Source organism: Schistocerca serialis, chromosome 11, assembly GCF_023864345.2.
Source record: "Schistocerca serialis cubense isolate TAMUIC-IGC-003099 chromosome 11, iqSchSeri2.2, whole genome shotgun sequence".
NCBI lineage: Eukaryota > Metazoa > Arthropoda > Insecta > Orthoptera > Acrididae > Schistocerca > Schistocerca serialis.
The window spans coordinates 108,565,153-108,582,799 of record NC_064648.1 but is presented as its reverse complement, the minus strand read 5'-3'; the positions used below and the strand labels follow the sequence as shown (position 1 = coordinate 108,582,799).

At 41.1% G+C, this 17,647-nt stretch overlaps 1 protein-coding gene across 1 annotated transcript in view; it reads right to left on the bottom strand.

Annotated features, from left to right (window-relative positions):
* Positions 1–1,658: 1,658 nt before the first annotated feature.
* Positions 1,659–17,647, bottom strand: part of LOC126427085 (uncharacterized) — a 104,091-nt gene continuing 88,102 nt past the window's right edge. Inside the window, exon 6 of the mRNA XM_050089262.1 lies at positions 1,659–1,783. Coding sequence (XP_049945219.1) covers positions 1,761–1,783 — 23 coding nt within the window. The 3' untranslated portion in view covers positions 1,659–1,760. The remainder of the gene's footprint in view (positions 1,784–17,647) is intronic.

Sequence of the window (17,647 nt, the reverse complement as noted above, 5' to 3'; positions counted from 1 at the left end):
GGGTTGAGAAAATGTTATTGCTACATACTTTACTTTGTCCTATAATGTTGGAAGTGAAGAATGTGACAGTGTTAACGTACAGGACACATAACGTCGTACCTCTGGTGAGACAGGTAACACTGTCAGTTTCCGGAAACTGCATTCAACCGGACTGTAGGCTATGGTACCCGCAAAAGCTTACCAGGCTCCTGTTTCTTGCTACGTCTCTCCAGTAGAACGTAGATCGATTTGAATTAATTGTGCGATGCTGCCGTCATGAATATGAAATGTGAGGACAATATTTTATATGCATGTGAATTATTTTGGTATTCTTGTTAAGGAATTCCGTTTGAATTCCATCTGAAATGATTTCAATTTGATAAGAATTTTTACAAGACAGGAGAGTAAAGTAATCATCGAAACATAGGTGGAGCTAAATATGTAAGCAAGTCTAGAGGAAATAAGGAATAAACTCCAGAGATCATCAGTCGAGACAGAACGAAAGACTAATAGAAAGTAATTAAGCTCAGGAATCGATATCCACCGCAATGTGATTTCAGAATACCGGTACACGGAATGTACACCATGTGATCAAAAGTATCCGGACACCTGGCTGAAAATGACTGAAAAATTCGTAGCGCCCTCCGTCAGTAATGCTGGAATTCGATATGGTGTTGGTCCACCCTTAGCCTTGCTGACAGCTTCCACTCTCGTGGGTATATGTTCAATCAGGTGCTGCAAGGTTTCTTGGGGAATTCTTCATGGAGTGCTACACTGAAGTATCGATGTCGGTCGGTGAGGCTTGGCGTGAAGTCGGCGTTCCAAAACATCGCAAAGGTTTTTCTTTAGGATTCAGGTCTGGACTCCGTGCAGGCCAGTTCATTACAGGGGCGTTATTGTCGTGTAACCACTCCACCACAGGCCGTGCATTATGAACAGGTGCTCGATCGTATTGAAAAATGCAATCGCCATTCCCGAATTGGTCTTCAACAGTGGAAAGCAAGAAGCTGCTTAAAACATCAATGTAGGCCTGTGCTGTGATAGCGCCACGCAAAACAACAAGGGGTTTGCACCCTCCAATGAAAACACGACCACACCATAACAGCACCGCCTCCGAATTTTACTGTTAGTACTACACACCCTGGCAGATTACGTTCACCAGACATTCGCCATAACCGCACCCTGCCATCCGATCGCCACATTGTGTACCGTGATTCGTCACTCCACACAACGTTTTTCCACTGTTTAATCGTTCAATGTTTGCTCCTTACACGCTCACATGACCACATGCGAAGTCCGTGAGTTCCGTGGAGCTCCCCATTCTTCTCTCTCACGATATTTAATGACTACTGACGTCGCTGATACGGAGTACTTGGCAGTAGGTGGCAGCACAATGCACCGAATATGAAAAACATATGTTTTTGGTGGTGTCTGGATACTGTTGATCACATAGTATATCGTCCAATATTTGAAAAAAAAGTAAACTTGAATATATACACCTTCTTAAATACACCTTCTTAAATACACTGTCAACTGCATGATGTGCATACCAGTTACATTAAATTTTACCGTTCTTTCTGGTATATGGAATCCATACGACATTTCAAGGACTGCCAATTGAAACATCGTGCCTTGTGAGATTGGAGCAGCATTTAAAACAATGAAGACTATAACCTTTATTTATTAAAAAGTAAATACACTGTACTTTCTTACTTCAGCTGTACATAAGATGCTATGCTAGGCCACTATGCGTGCACAACCATTGCTGAAGTACGTGTTGATCAGCCACGGCCCCATGCTGAACCTGTTAACAACGTAAGCATAAGTGTTTACAATGACGAATACATAGTAACATTTCCCCTTAATGAAACAACAGATATTGGAATGGATTTTAAAAGCCGAAACTGAAACTACTACTGTAAAGTTCGAGCACATATGTAGTTACTATCAATGAAGTTCTGTACCACAGAATTAAACGACTTTATTTGGAAAAGTTTACCGACGAGGCTCCGTGGCGCGACATTGAGCTCGCATCCGTGATCACAGCCTTTTGAATCCCCACTGTGGCATCCAGATTCAGTTTTTCACCGGTTTCTCTGAATCTCTTAGGGAAACTGCAGGAGTGTTTGCCTCGAAAAGGACACAGCCGATTTCCTACCTCTTGTTTTTTTAATGAACATTCTTCTGACTGGCTTGATGCGGCCCGCCATGAATTCTTTTCCTGTGCCATCCTCTTCATCTCAGAGTAGCACTTGCCACGCATGTGCTCAACTGTTTGCTGGAACTATTCCAGTCCCTCTAGTCTCCTCTAGTCTCCTCTGGTACCATGGAAGCCATTTACTTATCTCTTAACAGATGCCCTATCATCTTGTCTCTTCTTCCTGTCAGTGTTTCCCACATATTCCTTTCGTCTCCGATTCTGTGCAGCATCTCCACCTAATTTTCAACAATCGTCTGTAACGCCACATTTAAAATGCTTCGATTCTGTTCTGTTCCAGTTTTCCCACAGTCCAAGTTTCACTTTCATACAACGCTGTGGTCCAAACGTACATTCTCAGAAATTTCCACCTCAAATTGAGCGCTATTTTTGATACTAGTAGATTTCTCTTGGTCGGAAAAGCCCTTTTTGCCTGTGCTTGTCTGCTTTTGATGTCCTCCTTGCTCCATCCGTTATTGGTTACTTTACTGCCTAGGTACCAGAATTCATTTACTTCGTCACCATTAATCCTGATGTTAAGTTTCTCGCTGTTTTCATTTCTACCACTTATCGTTACTTTCGTCTGTCTTCGATTTACTCTCAATCCACATTCTGTACTCATTAGACTGTTCATTCCATTCAGCATACGCTGCAATGCTTCTTCAATTTAACTCTGGATACCAATCTCATTCTATCATTGATATCCTTTCAATTAGAATATTAACCCCCTCCCCCCCGCGAACCTCTCTTTTATTTCAATCAGTACTTCTTGCTTATGCAGATTAAACAGTAGGGGTGATAGACAACATCCTTGTTTTACACCCCTTTTAATACAAGCACTTCGTTCTTGGTCGTCCACTCTCATTATTCCCTCCTGGCTCTTTCATATATTGCACATTACCCATCTCTCCCTATAGCTTAACCCTATTTTTCTCAGAATTTCGAACATCTTGCACCACTTTACATTGTCAAATCCTATTTCCAGCTCTACAAATCCTATGAAAATGCCATGATTTTTCTTTAGTCTTGCTTCCATTGTCAACCGCAACGTGAGAATTGCCTATCTGGGGCCTTTGTAAGGTGTCCGATTTTTCGGACCTTACATAAGCTTCATACGTATGATACAGAATAAAATCCCCAGAAAATATCTCTATATTGTCAACAGGAAGTAATTTGGCAATCTCATGTACTGAATAACAAAACAATGTCTACCCTTATAACGACAGGGGCATGCCCAAATGAGATAAAGTGAACGCAGTTTGGAGAGCAGTGCAAGTGGCTAATGGCATTGGGAAACCCCAATTAACATTAACAAAAGAAGGCACAACTGCAGTGCTGAAAGAAATAAGGCGAGTACAATATAATACTTTTTAGAATAAACACAGCCGAGACTGTGGGTAAATTGTGATACTACATTAACGAGGATAGCAGCGACCCAAGCAAGAAAAATAAGAATTCACATATAACGAGGAAGCAGTTGGCCGAAGCGATACTGTGTGACGTAGTAGAATCGCGGTGGGGAGAGTAACGTCATATAAAAGAATTTTGAGAATTAAGTTAACACACAGAGAGCTCTGGTCTCGTCATGGGATACTCACATGCATGTGGTAAAAGTAGCGAACACGTTGACACTCAAACTTTACATTTGCGAAATGAGGGCGGTATGTTTCACGTATCGTGGTGACAAAGGTAAAGCGGCAGTGCATACTCCTGCGGGAATTTCTGTGGGCTGTGATTTGTGGATGTCGCTCCTTCCCACAGCGAGTGTGGAATTGCCATGAATTTCGACTAGGAAACATTTAACATTGTGCGGAATGGAGGGAAGTTAAGACTGATTGAATTCAGTCAAGGCCCGAGTAGGGAATTAGCGTTTCAGATCCAGCACGGAGACAACGCCGCCACTGCTTTCGATCGGTAATGTACCAACACGCTTTAGGCGAGTTAAAATGTTGAGTCGATATTTGCTCACTCCAACCTGCATACGTTTCGAATATAGAAATTCAAGAGTACGTGATAGTTTGGATTGGTTCAAAAGATAAAGTTCATTCTCCACCAACTTAAACCATTGCTCATGTACAACAAGGTAGATGTAAATATCATTGATAAAGGTTTAATTGTTTCATTTGTCATAATATTTTCATATATAGAGATAAAGTTTTAATAATCACGTATTCAAAGTCTACATGGTAATTGACCTGTTGGGAGTTGAAAGTAATTAAATCTTTTTGTATTTACCATATGAACCTTGAAAGGTTTGATAAATTAAAATGTAGAATGAGAAAGGGAGAGGTTGTGTTATCATTTTAGGATAAATCTTAAACTTGTCATATATAGTAATTTGTGTATTCTTGTAACGTCACAGCGGCATTTTAATTAATTTTAGACAGGACCTAAATTTGAAGCTATGTGGTGTGCCTTTTTGCCACCCTGGGCTTGAGATGACAGTTAAGATTGTGCCGGTACAAACCCCCGTTACTAGATGGACGTTTCTAGTAGGCCAGGACTGCTTTGTGGAGAATCCCGGAAGCGCGCGCCGCGCCCGCGCCAGACTTGCAGAGGTCGGTCTGCGCGGCCCGCCGCTGGGGGCTCTGTTTGGTTTTCTGCGCATTACGCGAGAACTATGAAGAGCGATGCGGCAGTGGACTGTGGTCTGCAATGTGCACCTTCTGAAAGATCGATGTTTATTTCGAGTCACGAGACGCAAAAGCTATAGCAACCTCAAAATCGGTTACTATCACGAATACTGAAAGATTAATAAAAATAGTAAACAACTACTTACAGGGACGAGCGGCCACTCATTAAAAACGTTTCGTCATAGCGGATCGAGTGCCGTAGTCATACGTTAAGATTCATAAATAATTAAGCTCGTAAAGGGCAATAAACAAAGTTTGATGGGAAACTGTTTACAAAATCATAATCATCATCATCATCATTTAAGACTGATTATGCCTTTCAGCGTTCAGTCTGAAGCATAGCCCCCCTTATGCAGTTCCTCCATGATCCCCTATTCAGTGCTAACATTGGTGCCTCTTCTGATGTTAAGCCTATTACTTCAAAATCATTCTTAACCGAATCCAGGTACCTTCTCCTCGGTCTACCCCGACTCCTCCTACCCTCTACTGCTGAACCCGTGAGTCTCTTGGGTAACCTTGCTTCTACCATGCGTGTAACATGACCCCACCATCTAAGCCTGTTCGCCCTGACGGCTACATCTATAGAGTTCATTCCCAGTTTTTCTTTGATTTCCTCATTGTGGACACCCTTCTGCCATTGTTCCCATATACTAGTACCTGCAATCATCCTAGCTACTTTCATATCCGTAACCTCAACCTTATTGATAAGGTAACCTGAATCCACCCAGCTTTCGCTCCCATACCACAAAGTTGGTCGAAAGATTGAACAGTGCACAGATAACTTAGTCTTGGTACTGACTTCCTTCTTGCAGAAGAGAGTAGATCGTAGCTGAGCGCTCACTGCATTAGCTTTGCTACACCTCGCTTCCAGTTCTTTCACTATGTCGCCATCACTGTTTATAAAATTCTATAGAAAATTCATGACGTAAAGAACGGCACTGTATAATATTTTGGGTGGCATCAGACGTATTTTAAACTAGTTAAGTTATGCTATACACTTAACTTGCAATAGTTATCATTGTTTGCAAATTATTATTAACATTTATCGCCCATAATTAATTAATTTTTATAGAGATGAAGATTTTGAGCATTGCAATGTGTAGATCGCTATTGATTACGTCTAAAAACGGTGCCACATGCAGTCCTATGTTAAAACTTTGCAGCACAGATGTCAACACACAAATTTGCACCAAGTGGCGAAAGTTTGCAAAAACTGAAACTTGGTTTACGGGCGTTAGAATAATCCTAGAAATTAATGTAACATAGTAGATTAGACGTACTTTTTAGCACGGTTCCGATGGTGTACTTATTTCTGTCGAGGGACGTATGTATCAAAATTTGTAACCTTAACTGGTGATATTGGTACTTGCATTACCAGGGGTGTTGACGTCCGAGCCTATATAAGCTAGTGGCCATATTGGCCAGAGTTCAGTCGTTGTGTAGCCGCCCTTTTTCTGTTTTCGCTTTTTCGTCTACTATGTGAAAGTCTGATTTCGTTTTTTACACATTAACTGTCATTGAAGGGTTTTACTTTTATTTAATTTTGTCCTAGCTAAGTATCAATTTCACCACTTTTAAAACCCAATGTTAAACGTGGGTCACTACACGTATAGTCTTCCCAACTCTGAGAGTAAAAATCTTTAGTAGCTGTACTACCAATGCTTACAGACGACGATACTTTAACATTTCGTTCAATTGTTTTAGTTACGAATCGCTAGTTTGTTCTTGGCGTAGATCACGTAACCTTCAAGTTTGTTAATCTAACATAAATTAATCTTCAAGACTTGTATTATGTTTCAAATTAACAACGTCAGTTTATTGACAAGAATTATTAATAAATAGTTTAACTCATACGATCTCATTCAAACAAGTTCTTTAATCAGATGTCTAAGTACGATTCCCACTAGCATCAGAGATGTTAGATAATATCCTGTCATTTTCGGTAAATAAGTTATTTCTATTTAATATCCGCAAACTGTCACTAACTATGATCACTAGTCGCGTGAAGTTAAAGTTTCCCATTATCACAATTCAAAGTCCGAATCCGATTATGATTTTCCATTCAGTAAAGCGATTAAATATTCACACGAATTGACATTAAAGCCAAAGAAATTACTATTCACCTTCCCATTTATCTAATCTGATAAAAGTCCAAATTAAAGTCTTGAATTGACAGTCCTCAAAAACAATCTCGTCACGATCTATTCTTGATCCCCGTTTTGCCGGCCGCGGTGGCCTCGCGGTTCTAGGCGCTCAGTCCGGAACCGCGCGACTGCTACGGTCGCTGGTTCGAATCCTGCCTCGGGCATGGATGTGTGTGATGTCCTTAGGTTAGTTAGGTTTAATTAGTTCTAAGTTCTAGGGGACTGATGACCTAAGATGTTAAGTCCCATAGTGCTCAGAGCCATTTGAACCATTTTGATCCCCGTTTAATAAAGTCCCAATTGTTGTTCTCTAAAGCTGTACGTCCTAAATAACTTCCGAACTAGAACAGACTAGAGACTGGAGTATCGTAATTACAACGTATGACTATTTATACGTTAATAAATACTGTCTTTGGTGTCCCAGGCCTACGTTCTATGACTATAATATTGATTTTCTTACGTATTGGAATAACAAATATTTTAATATTTTCTACTGTGTATCCCCCTTCCCATGTTTCTAAAATTTATAATTTAATTTTCCTTTTCTTTTCTTTTGCTTTCTATACTGGATATTTCCCTCTATTTGTTTCTTATTTGTTTTTCGTAGCTACTACTTGTGAAGGGACTTGGGTGATTTTGTGAATTCGTATTTTAAGGACATGGGAGCTAATTTGGGAGATATTTTTGTTTTTTCAACACCGATAGGCGCTGTAGGTGTTACAGTTGGTCAGTCGTTTTGGAGGGTGGGTGGCGAGCAAGCCCCACTTGAGGGTGGCCCATGTGGTCGTTTGAGAATCCTTTTTCGCGCAGATTTTTTTCGACAAAGAGTATTGTTTAATAGTGCAAGTGCTCAGGCATATATTTGGCGAACTGGATGTGCTACGATTATTTGTGTGAGTGCGATTTACGAGGTGCACACGTCGTAAGTGAACATATGGCGAACTGTGATTTCGCGCCAAAACTGTTAGAACAAAGACGACAGTGGGACTTGTGGTTCTGTTCGAATTGATTGAATAACTTTCGATTATAGCAGCCCACATTACTGCTATTGGGGGCTCGGAGTCAAATTATTATTAAAGAATAGCTGTAAACCGTCTCACCAGTGCTAATTTCATTGTTTGAAAGAAAAGGACAACGCCAATAAGTGGTGATTGAACTGTGTCGTGAAAAACTGATTTTTGTATAATAGTCGCCTAATTCTCGTTCCCTAGCATAAACTTTACTTATATCTGAGTGTATAATTAATTCAAAATCTATAACAAATGCGCGGGTGTGGAAGTGTACTAATGCACCAAGTGTGGAAATCATCCCCTGAGACTTACGTGAGAGCCAAAATTTGCAATAACATTTTTAACCAACATTTGTATATGAAGCATTTCGTGGGAAAACGCTGAAACCGCACTTCTTTATTATTTTACCTCCACGTCGCAAGACACATTATCCATTGGCGTGTAAAATACGTTATCCACTTGCATAAAACTGTAAGAGATTTCAGTCACCTTACAAATGGCTTACTCTGCCAGGATACGGAATAAACAGCATTCGGCTGAGATATAAAATGCAGGATTTTGAATTAACAGCATTCTGATAGTTTATCGAGGGTAAACAAAATGGAGAAAAATAGTTTTCATTTAAATGTGACTCAACTGTGTAGTAGTAAAAAAGTTAAGTAAATAAGTGTAGATAGATGTGTATTTGTGTATGTTTTAATTGCTGGCGCAATACATTGTTGTATTCGGTTGTGTTGAGTTCTGTCTCAAAACCAGTAACAAAAAAGGCTAAAGGAAAGACGAGGGAACGTATTGAATATAGGACTGTGTGAATCATATTTTGGGGTAGAGTCAAGTCGTATAATCTGATGTTAACGCGTGGTCAGGTTCGACGCAGAAATACCGAATGAGACCGAAAATGTAACACATGGTGTTCAATATGGTCAAAGAAATGGACAAGAGGACAGCATTACACATTATTCAGATGTAGAATCCGTTGACAGTAATTTACAGTTTGTAGAACCGAACGTGAACATATTGAATGAGAAAGGTTTGCAACCACATGGAAGAACGAGTGTTAGCGCACCTACCCTGTGTTCAGAAGAGAAGGAAACGGTTCACGAAAAACGAGAGAGCGAATGGTTACATCAAATGGCAACGGGCGAAAATGATTCAGGAGTGGAAAACGCCAACATATACGGTATGTTGCAGCGGTTATTACAACAATCTCAGGAATCAGACAATCGTTTGTTACAATAATCTAAAGAATCCGAAAATCGTTTAGAAGGGCGCATAACCCAAGGACAAAAAGAATTAGCAGGGCATTTAGAAGGGGGCATAACTCAAGGCAAAAGGAGTTAGAAGGGCGCAAAGCACTGGGGCTGAGAGAAACTAACAAATAAATAGAAAAAACCAGTGATAATATTCAAGGTCAGTTAGAACGAATCCGAACTGAAGCTCAAGAAGCACAAAATACGCTTCAAACGTTTGTTACAGGGCAGACACAAATGAGAACAGACATTGACACTGTCCCAGCAGACATGAATATGTTACATGAAGATACACAACAAAGTGTCAAAAAACTTAAACTACAGGTCGAAGCCTTTGCCATCAGAGCGTCGACGAAAGCGGCACATATCATTGCTAAAACGATGTCCCACAAAACAACAGCGAAAGCTGCATTTAGGAAATTCGATGCTCGTATTTTAAAGAAAAAAGAGAAAAACGTACATCTATTTCAACGGCCCAGAAAGGAAGTTTTGCATTCAAAAGAAAGTCGAGGAGACGCGGAAAGCGTTAGTGGGGAGTCGAAAACGACGACAGAATCTTCCTTAATGTTGGTAGATAATACTGTGAAGACGGCAAATTCAACAGCCGCCGATAATACGACAGAACGAGAATGCGAATGTACAGGTGAAGTGAGACAGAAAGGCATATGTGAATGTCAGTGCAAAAACGCAAACAGAAATCGGGAAATTAGTCCAAAACAACATAACTCAGAAGAATACGGTAACAGTAGGGAACAATGTGGTTTGCGACCACTTGCTCAAGAGAGAATAGCAGGTCAGTTGAGAAAGAGGGTTGCAGCAAGGTTACGTACATCAAGCACAAAGCGTGACATACGCAGACCAAGCAATAGCGACACATTACGCAACACCACAACATGTAGGATGAATGCCAATGGGTTACAGTACAGTGTCTCACGAGCCAGAATTGCTTACAAGACAAGATACAGAGCCGGTAGTAGGTGTTATGCACGCATATTGCGCAATGAAACCTGCAAGTGATTCTGCGGCACAATTGTCACAGAATGTTTGCGTAAATTTGATACAAACATAGAACAGAATTCGAGTTTTCAAAACACAGAAGGTATGATGTCACAGAGCGAAGCAAGATATTTTGATGGTAACCACTTTCTTACAGCGCGCAATAACCTGTACTGTAAGGAAGATACAAATAGTCTACATCCTCGCACATTTATTGATCAGCTCAAAGTAGGAACACCAGCACATTGGCCTGTGAAACATAAATTAGATTTGAAACTTCCTGGCAGATTAAAACTGTGTGCCCGACCGAGACTCGAACTCGGGACCTTTGTCTTTCGCGGGCAAGTGCTCTACCAACTGAGCTACCGAAGCACGACTCACGCCCAGTCTCACAGCTTCACTTCTGCCAGTATCTCGTCTCCTACCTTCCAAACTTTACAGAAGCTCTCCTGCGAACCTTGCAGAACTAGCACTCCTGAAAGAAAGGATATTGCGGAGACATGGCTTAGCCACAGCCTGGGGGATGTTTCCAGAATGAGATTTCCACTCTGCAGCGGAGTGTGCGCTGATATGAAACTTCCTGGCAGATTAAAACTGTGTGCCCGACCGAGACTCGAACTCGGGACCTTTGCCTTTCGCCTTTGCCTTTGCCTTTGCCTTTCTGGATAAATTAGATTTCATTTGTGCACACATGGAAGGAAGTATAGCCGAAACCATGCAGAAAACAGTGGAAACTTGCAATTCGTATGATTCGTTTCGAGCAGCCTTTATAGCGAGATGTTGGTCACCTGTGGCGCAAAAGAGAATAAAGTACGGCCTATTGCAAAATGTCTCATGAGGAAACTCGCAAGAGGGAACTGCGGTATAACTCTTTGAGAATATGGCGAAAAGAAATCAATGTTTAGACAGCCCATATAGCGATGGAGAATTGATACAGATATGCAAAACTAGAAAAAAAAAAAGAAAGTCAACAAGCACTGATAGGACGTGAGGGCGATAATTTTGAAACTTTTAAAGGTGTTTTGCGAGAGGTTGACTTCATGTACGAAAATTACGCTCCACGACGTATGCTTTCAATATAGAAATTCAATAGTTAATTACTAACATACCTTCCATTGTGTACATGAGAATTTTGATTAGTTTAAAAGATAAAGTTCATTCTCCATCAACTTAGCCCATTGCTCAGCTACGATAACATAGATGTAACTATCATTGATAGAGGTTTAATTGTTTCATTTCTCATAAAATTATCATATATAGAGATAAAGTTTTAATAATTACATATTCAATGTCTACATGGTAATTAATTTGTTGGGAGTTGAAAGTAATTAAACGTCCTTTGTATTTATGATATGAACCTTGAAAGCTTTGATAAATTAAAATGTAGAATGAGTACGGGAGAGGTTGTCTTATCATTTTAGGATAAATCCCAAACTTGTTATGTATATTAATTTGTGTATTCTTGTAACATCACAGTGGCATTTTAATTAATTTGAGACAGGGCCAAAATTTATAGCTATGTGGTATGCCTGTTTACCACCCTGAGCTTGAGATGACAGTTATGATACATTATCCAATGGCGTGTAAGCTACGTTTGCCACTTTCATAAAGACCTTAAGGCACATCAGCCAGCTTATACCTTTACATTTCCTAAAGCCACACTGATTGTCATCTAACTCATCCTCAATTTTCTTTTACATTCTTCTGTATATTATTCTTTACAACAGCGTAGATGCATTAGCTATTATGCTGATTGTGCGATAATTCCTAGACTTGTCAGCTCTCGCATTCTTTGGAGCTGTGTGGATGATATTTTCCCAAACTTTGAAACTGAGAAGTAACTGGCAAGGGGGAGGTGAGATTGAAAACGTGAGTAAATAACCAACGAAATCTTAACAGTGTAGGAGTTCGTAGCGTGGATTGTCAGCGATCTGAATGTGGTAGAGAAGCTGGAAAGCCGAAAACTACAAATGCAAAAGTCAGTCTAGACATAGTGGGGTCAATGACGTGAGATGGAGACAGGAAAAGGTCTTCTGGTCAGGCGAATGAAGGGTAATATTAACAGCAGCATAAAATAGTGTAGGCAGAGAGTGAGCTACTGTGAACAGCTCAATACTTTGTCTTCGATAAGGACAGAGGCTGAGGCAATGAAAATTTGTGCCACAGCTGGGGCTTGAACCCACGTCTCATGCATGAGGTAAGGGCAGGATTTCTCCATTATGTACAAAGCTGGGGCTCTATTCCAATATCGGAGAGCCTCAGCAATACGATTTAAGAAAGGGAAAATTAAGATGGGGAGAGTGTGTCAGGTAGGGCAATGAACTGTGGTTAAATGTGCAGTTGGAGCAGCCACAATTGAACAATTGAAGTGAGTAACAGATCTGCACAATAAGCTTGAGATTTGGGTTCAAGTCCTGGCCTTAGCACCAATTTCAGATTCTGTTTTTATCAGTGGTAGGAGTTTCCCAACAGGATCGATACCCATTGAACATGAACAACAGTAGTTATGGTATACATGCTAACATCACATGCAGAAGACGAAGAGATAGAAAGAGTAAATGAGAATACTAAATAGTGTGTAAAGGCGTTCAAAATCTAATAATTAAGGGTGACTGAGAAACAAGAGGAGCTGTAGGAATATAAGAGAGATTTACGGGAAAATGTTGGTTAAGTAATAGGAATGAGAGACCAGGAAACTAATTGAGTTCTAAAGCTTTGTGAAAGAAGCAGCGACACTTTCTGCACAAGTCACCAATCATTTTGCAGGACAATGGGCGGACGCATACAGCGCAAGCTGTGGTTGCTCTGCTTGGTCGATGGGACTGGGAAGTACTGTACCATCCACCATACTCCCCGGACTTAAGTCCTTGTGACTTTGATTTGGTTCCAAAGATGAAGGAACCACTTCGTGGCATTCGCTATTTAAGCTCCAACCCTCTTATAAAACAGTCATCATGATCTCTCCATTGGCACCTAGTCCCCTGTTCGGATCCCTTGGAGGGGACTGACAAGGGGTAGGCCAGCCTAAGGAAAAAATTGGACCAATGAACGAGCGAGTAACATTCTACAAGCTGAGGAGAGGAATGTAAGAACTCTGAAGGTGAAAATATGAAAAGGCAGTTGCTAAAGCTCAATAGTAGATGTAGAGGGTGCCACATACGTGAAACGGGAGGGAGGTAAGGATTTATGGTTAGGCGAATATGTGGTAATATCAATAGCAGGAGAAAATGGTATAACAGGAGAAGGATTAGGTATAAATAGAAAAGTTGAGGACCAATTGAGCTACTGTGAACAGTTGTAAGTAGGCCGTTTAGGTTTTTATATTGGTAACGTTACGTAGCGCTCTGTACGAAAATCACTGGCTGTGCTGTGTGCAGTCTGTGGCTAGTTTGCATTGTTGTCTGCCATTGTAGTGTTGGGCAGCTGGATGTGAACAGCGCGTAGCGTTGCGCAGTTGGAGGTGAGCCGCCAGCAGTGGTGGATGTGGGGAGAGAGAAATGGCAGAGTTTGGAAATTTGTAAGACTGGATGTCATGAACTGCTATGTATATTATGATTTTTCAATACTATTAAGGTAAATACATTGTTTGTTCTCTATTAAAATCTTTCATTTGCTAACTATGCCTATCAGTAGTTAGTGCCTTCCGTAGTTTGAATCTTTTATTTAGCTGGCAGTAGTGGCGCTCGCTGTATTGCAGTAGTTCGAGTATGGAAGATTTTTGTGAGGTAAGTGATTTGTGAAAGGTATAGGTTAATGTTAGTCAGGGCCATTCTTTTGTAGGGATTTTTGAAAGTCAGATTGCGTTGCGCTAAAAATATTGTGTGTCAGGATAAGCACAGTCTTGTATAATTGTTCAAAGGGGACGTTTCACAGTGATATGGTTGCTCTTATCTGTTTCGACTGTAAACCAATGTCGACAACGACAGTTTATACATACATACCGACGTCGGAATCGAAAAATGAGTACATAGGGGAAGTTAATTTTAAGGATATTCAACGAGTAATTCAGTATGTAAAGGGAGATTGAAATCTAATAAACGTGGGGGATTGGAATCTGGTTGTAGGGGAAGAAATACGAGAAAGGTTTACTGGAAAATAGTAGTAAGAATAAGAGAGGACACAAACTAATTGAGACCTCCAATAAATTTCAGATGGTGACAGTGAATACTCATTTCAACATTCACAAGAGGAGGAGGTACACCTGGATATATGGGAATACTCCAGGTGCATTACATTGTGGTCGGACAGAGGTTCCCAAATCAGATATTGAATTGTAAGTCGTACCCAGGAGCAGATATAGACTTATATCATAATGCAGTAACGATGAAGAGTCGACAGAGCTTTAGGAGAATCGTTCGGAAGAGTGTGAGTGGAAGGAAGTGGGATGCTGATGTACGCAGGAGTGACGGGACGCGTCTGGAGTTCGCTAAGGGTGTGGGTACTGCGATATACAACAGGACAATACGCAGTTCAGTTGAAGAGGAGTGGTCACCTCCAAAAATGGCAATCTCATATGTTGCACAGACAGCCATAGGTACAAGGAGGGTAGCTACGATGAAATCTTGGGTAACAAAGGAAATAATTCAATTGGTCGACGACAAGAGGAAGTACAAAATAGTTCATGGAAAGACAGGAATCCGTACGTATTATAAAAACGGATGTACATATGCATCTATGTTCCACATACCGTCTAAAAATACTGGACTGACTTCAACCAAACTTTGCACGGCGGGGTCAGGGATTTTCTCTGCCTCGTGATGACTGGGTGTTGTATGTTGTCCTTAGGTTAGTTAGGTTTAAGTAGTTCTAAGTTCTAGTGGACATGACCATAGATGTTAAGTCCCATAGTGCTCAGAGCCATTTGAACCGTTTGAACCAAACTTTGCACACATATAACTTTCTGTCTAGAGATAATCGATGTAGGGATGAGAAACACCTACCTGTCAAATAGGTACAGGTGAAAAAGGTGTGTAGCCCATGACGAACGAATATCCAGTCTTTATTCACATTTCAGAAAGAGCAATTAACGACTTCCAAGAAACTTCACACATAATGTCAAACCTTTTCCAAAACCTTTTGTCGCTGACAACCGTCACAAAATGATGAAAGCAGAAAGTTTATTACTTACTACATTTTCCCAGTTCACGCTGAAAAACTGCCGCATGAATCATGAATTTTAACCTAAGTTCTTCTATACTACTACCGCTGTTCGCAACACATTTCTCAAATAATAAACACGCACGCTGTTGAATGTATCCACGGAAATGTTTAATTTAGGGCACGCCGTTGAGGAGATATGACGCCAAAACAAAGATGCGTGATAAACTGTCGCATCATGCGTGACGTTTTAATTTATTATTTCTATCCTGTTCACTCTACTTGCCGCGCAGGATTAGCTGAGCGGTCTAAGGCGCTGCAATCAAGGACTGTGCGGCTGGTCCCGGCGGAGGTTCGAGTCCTCCCTCGGGCATGGGTGTGTGTGTTTGTCCTTAGGATAATTTAGATTAAGTAGAGTGTAAGCTTAGGGACTGATGACCTTAGCAGTTAAGTCCCATAAGATTTCACACACATTTGAACATTTGACTCTACTCGCAAAACATTTCGCAGACAGTATACACATATGTCACCGAATGTATCTACAGAAATACACTGACGAAAAAAAAAAAAAAAGAACCGCACCACCAAGAAGCAGTTGTGCGACATAAACGAAAGTTTGTAGACGCGTTTAGACAGCTGAACGATGACGTCTATTTGGATTACGGACCGAGTGTGGTGCTGGATTGGTCGGCACACTGGACTCACATTCGGGAGGATTACGGTTCAAATGCGCGTCCGGCCATCCTGATTTATGTTTTCAATGATTTCCCTAAATCGCTTCAGGAAAATGCTGGGATGGTTCCTTTGAAAGAGCATGGCCAACTTCCTTCCCATCCTTCCTTAACCCGATGGGACCGATGACCTCGTTGTTTCCTCCCGTCCCCAAAATTAACCAACCATCGGATCTCGAGCCAGTCGCATTAGAGTGGCACAAATAGCGTTACTATGAGTCTTCAAATCGAGCATCCTTTAAATACACGCCGTGACGGTCGTGAGTGTTACCTACCTTTGATATTGGACGTGGTGAGTAGTTGTTAGTCAAGATTGCCTTTAAGATGACAAGAAAAAGGCCAGTTGAGGACCAGCACCCAACTTGTGTGTGTGCTAGACATTCTGGATCTACACTTGGAACTACGGTCTGTGGTGCGATTTCTTATGACTGCAGGAGCACTCTCGTGGTTATCCCGAGTACCTTGACTGCAAAACTGCATGTCAGTCTCGTGATTCGAACTGTTGTGTGGCCATTCAGAAACAGCTTTCCAGGGGGTGTTTTCCAACAGGATAACGCTCGCTCACGTACATGTTCTATAGAGTGTCAGCATGTTTCCTTGGCCTTCTTGACGCCAGATCTGTCCCCAATCGAACACATATGGGACATCATTGGACAAGCACTCCAGCGTCATCCACAAACAGCATTAACCTTCCCTGCATTGACTCACCAAGTGCAACAGACTTGGAATTCCATCCCACAAACTGACATCCAGAACCTGTGCAATACAATATATGCACGTCTGCATACTTACATTCGACATCCTATGGGCTTACACCAGTTAATTTGTATGCCAGCGTTTCAGCATTTCACATTTCCAATTGCTTTCCTCGCATCTATATCAAACTGTGATACTGCAAAGTTAATCATTTAAATATTTCATCTAAAGAAATTTATTCCCGAGATTTCATATCTCTACATTAATTATTTTGTTCTGCTGCGACTTTTTTCCCGTCAGTTCAGAAGACACGACGTCACAAACATTGAGCCGTGGGAAAATGAAAGTGCAGGGCGAATTTCACGAAAGATACAAGTGAATTATGTCTGCAAATACACGTGCAAAATTTTAAATATACGTGAAACATATTTGACTTGCATGTACGCAAGCAAAGCCATAGGTGGAAAGTTTATCCTAAAACCCTGCAACTATTGCTGTCAAATGTGATACACTTGTTAGTTTGCACAATAAATACTGTGGCAGTGTCAGCCAGCAGCATCCTGCTGGGGTGGATGTGATAGTGGGCCAGGAGAAGACTGGCAGACAGAGAGTGTGTGAGGAGATGGAGAAAAAAAAGGGAAACGACGTAGAATGATAAGAGGAGGGAATGGACAAAGAGGGGGGGGGGATGAGAAGATGGAAAAAGAGGAAGAGATGTACCTTGACAGGGGAGAGGAAGAGACAGACAGAGAGAGGGGGAGGAGACAATGGTCAGGGGAATGGAGGAAGAGAAGATGGATAGAGGAAGGCGAGAGGAGGAAATAGACAGAAAAACAAAAGAGGAGGAGAAAGAGTGGATGGAGGAGCAAATGAACAGAACAGCAAGAGGGAGGATGAGGAGATGGACAGGATAA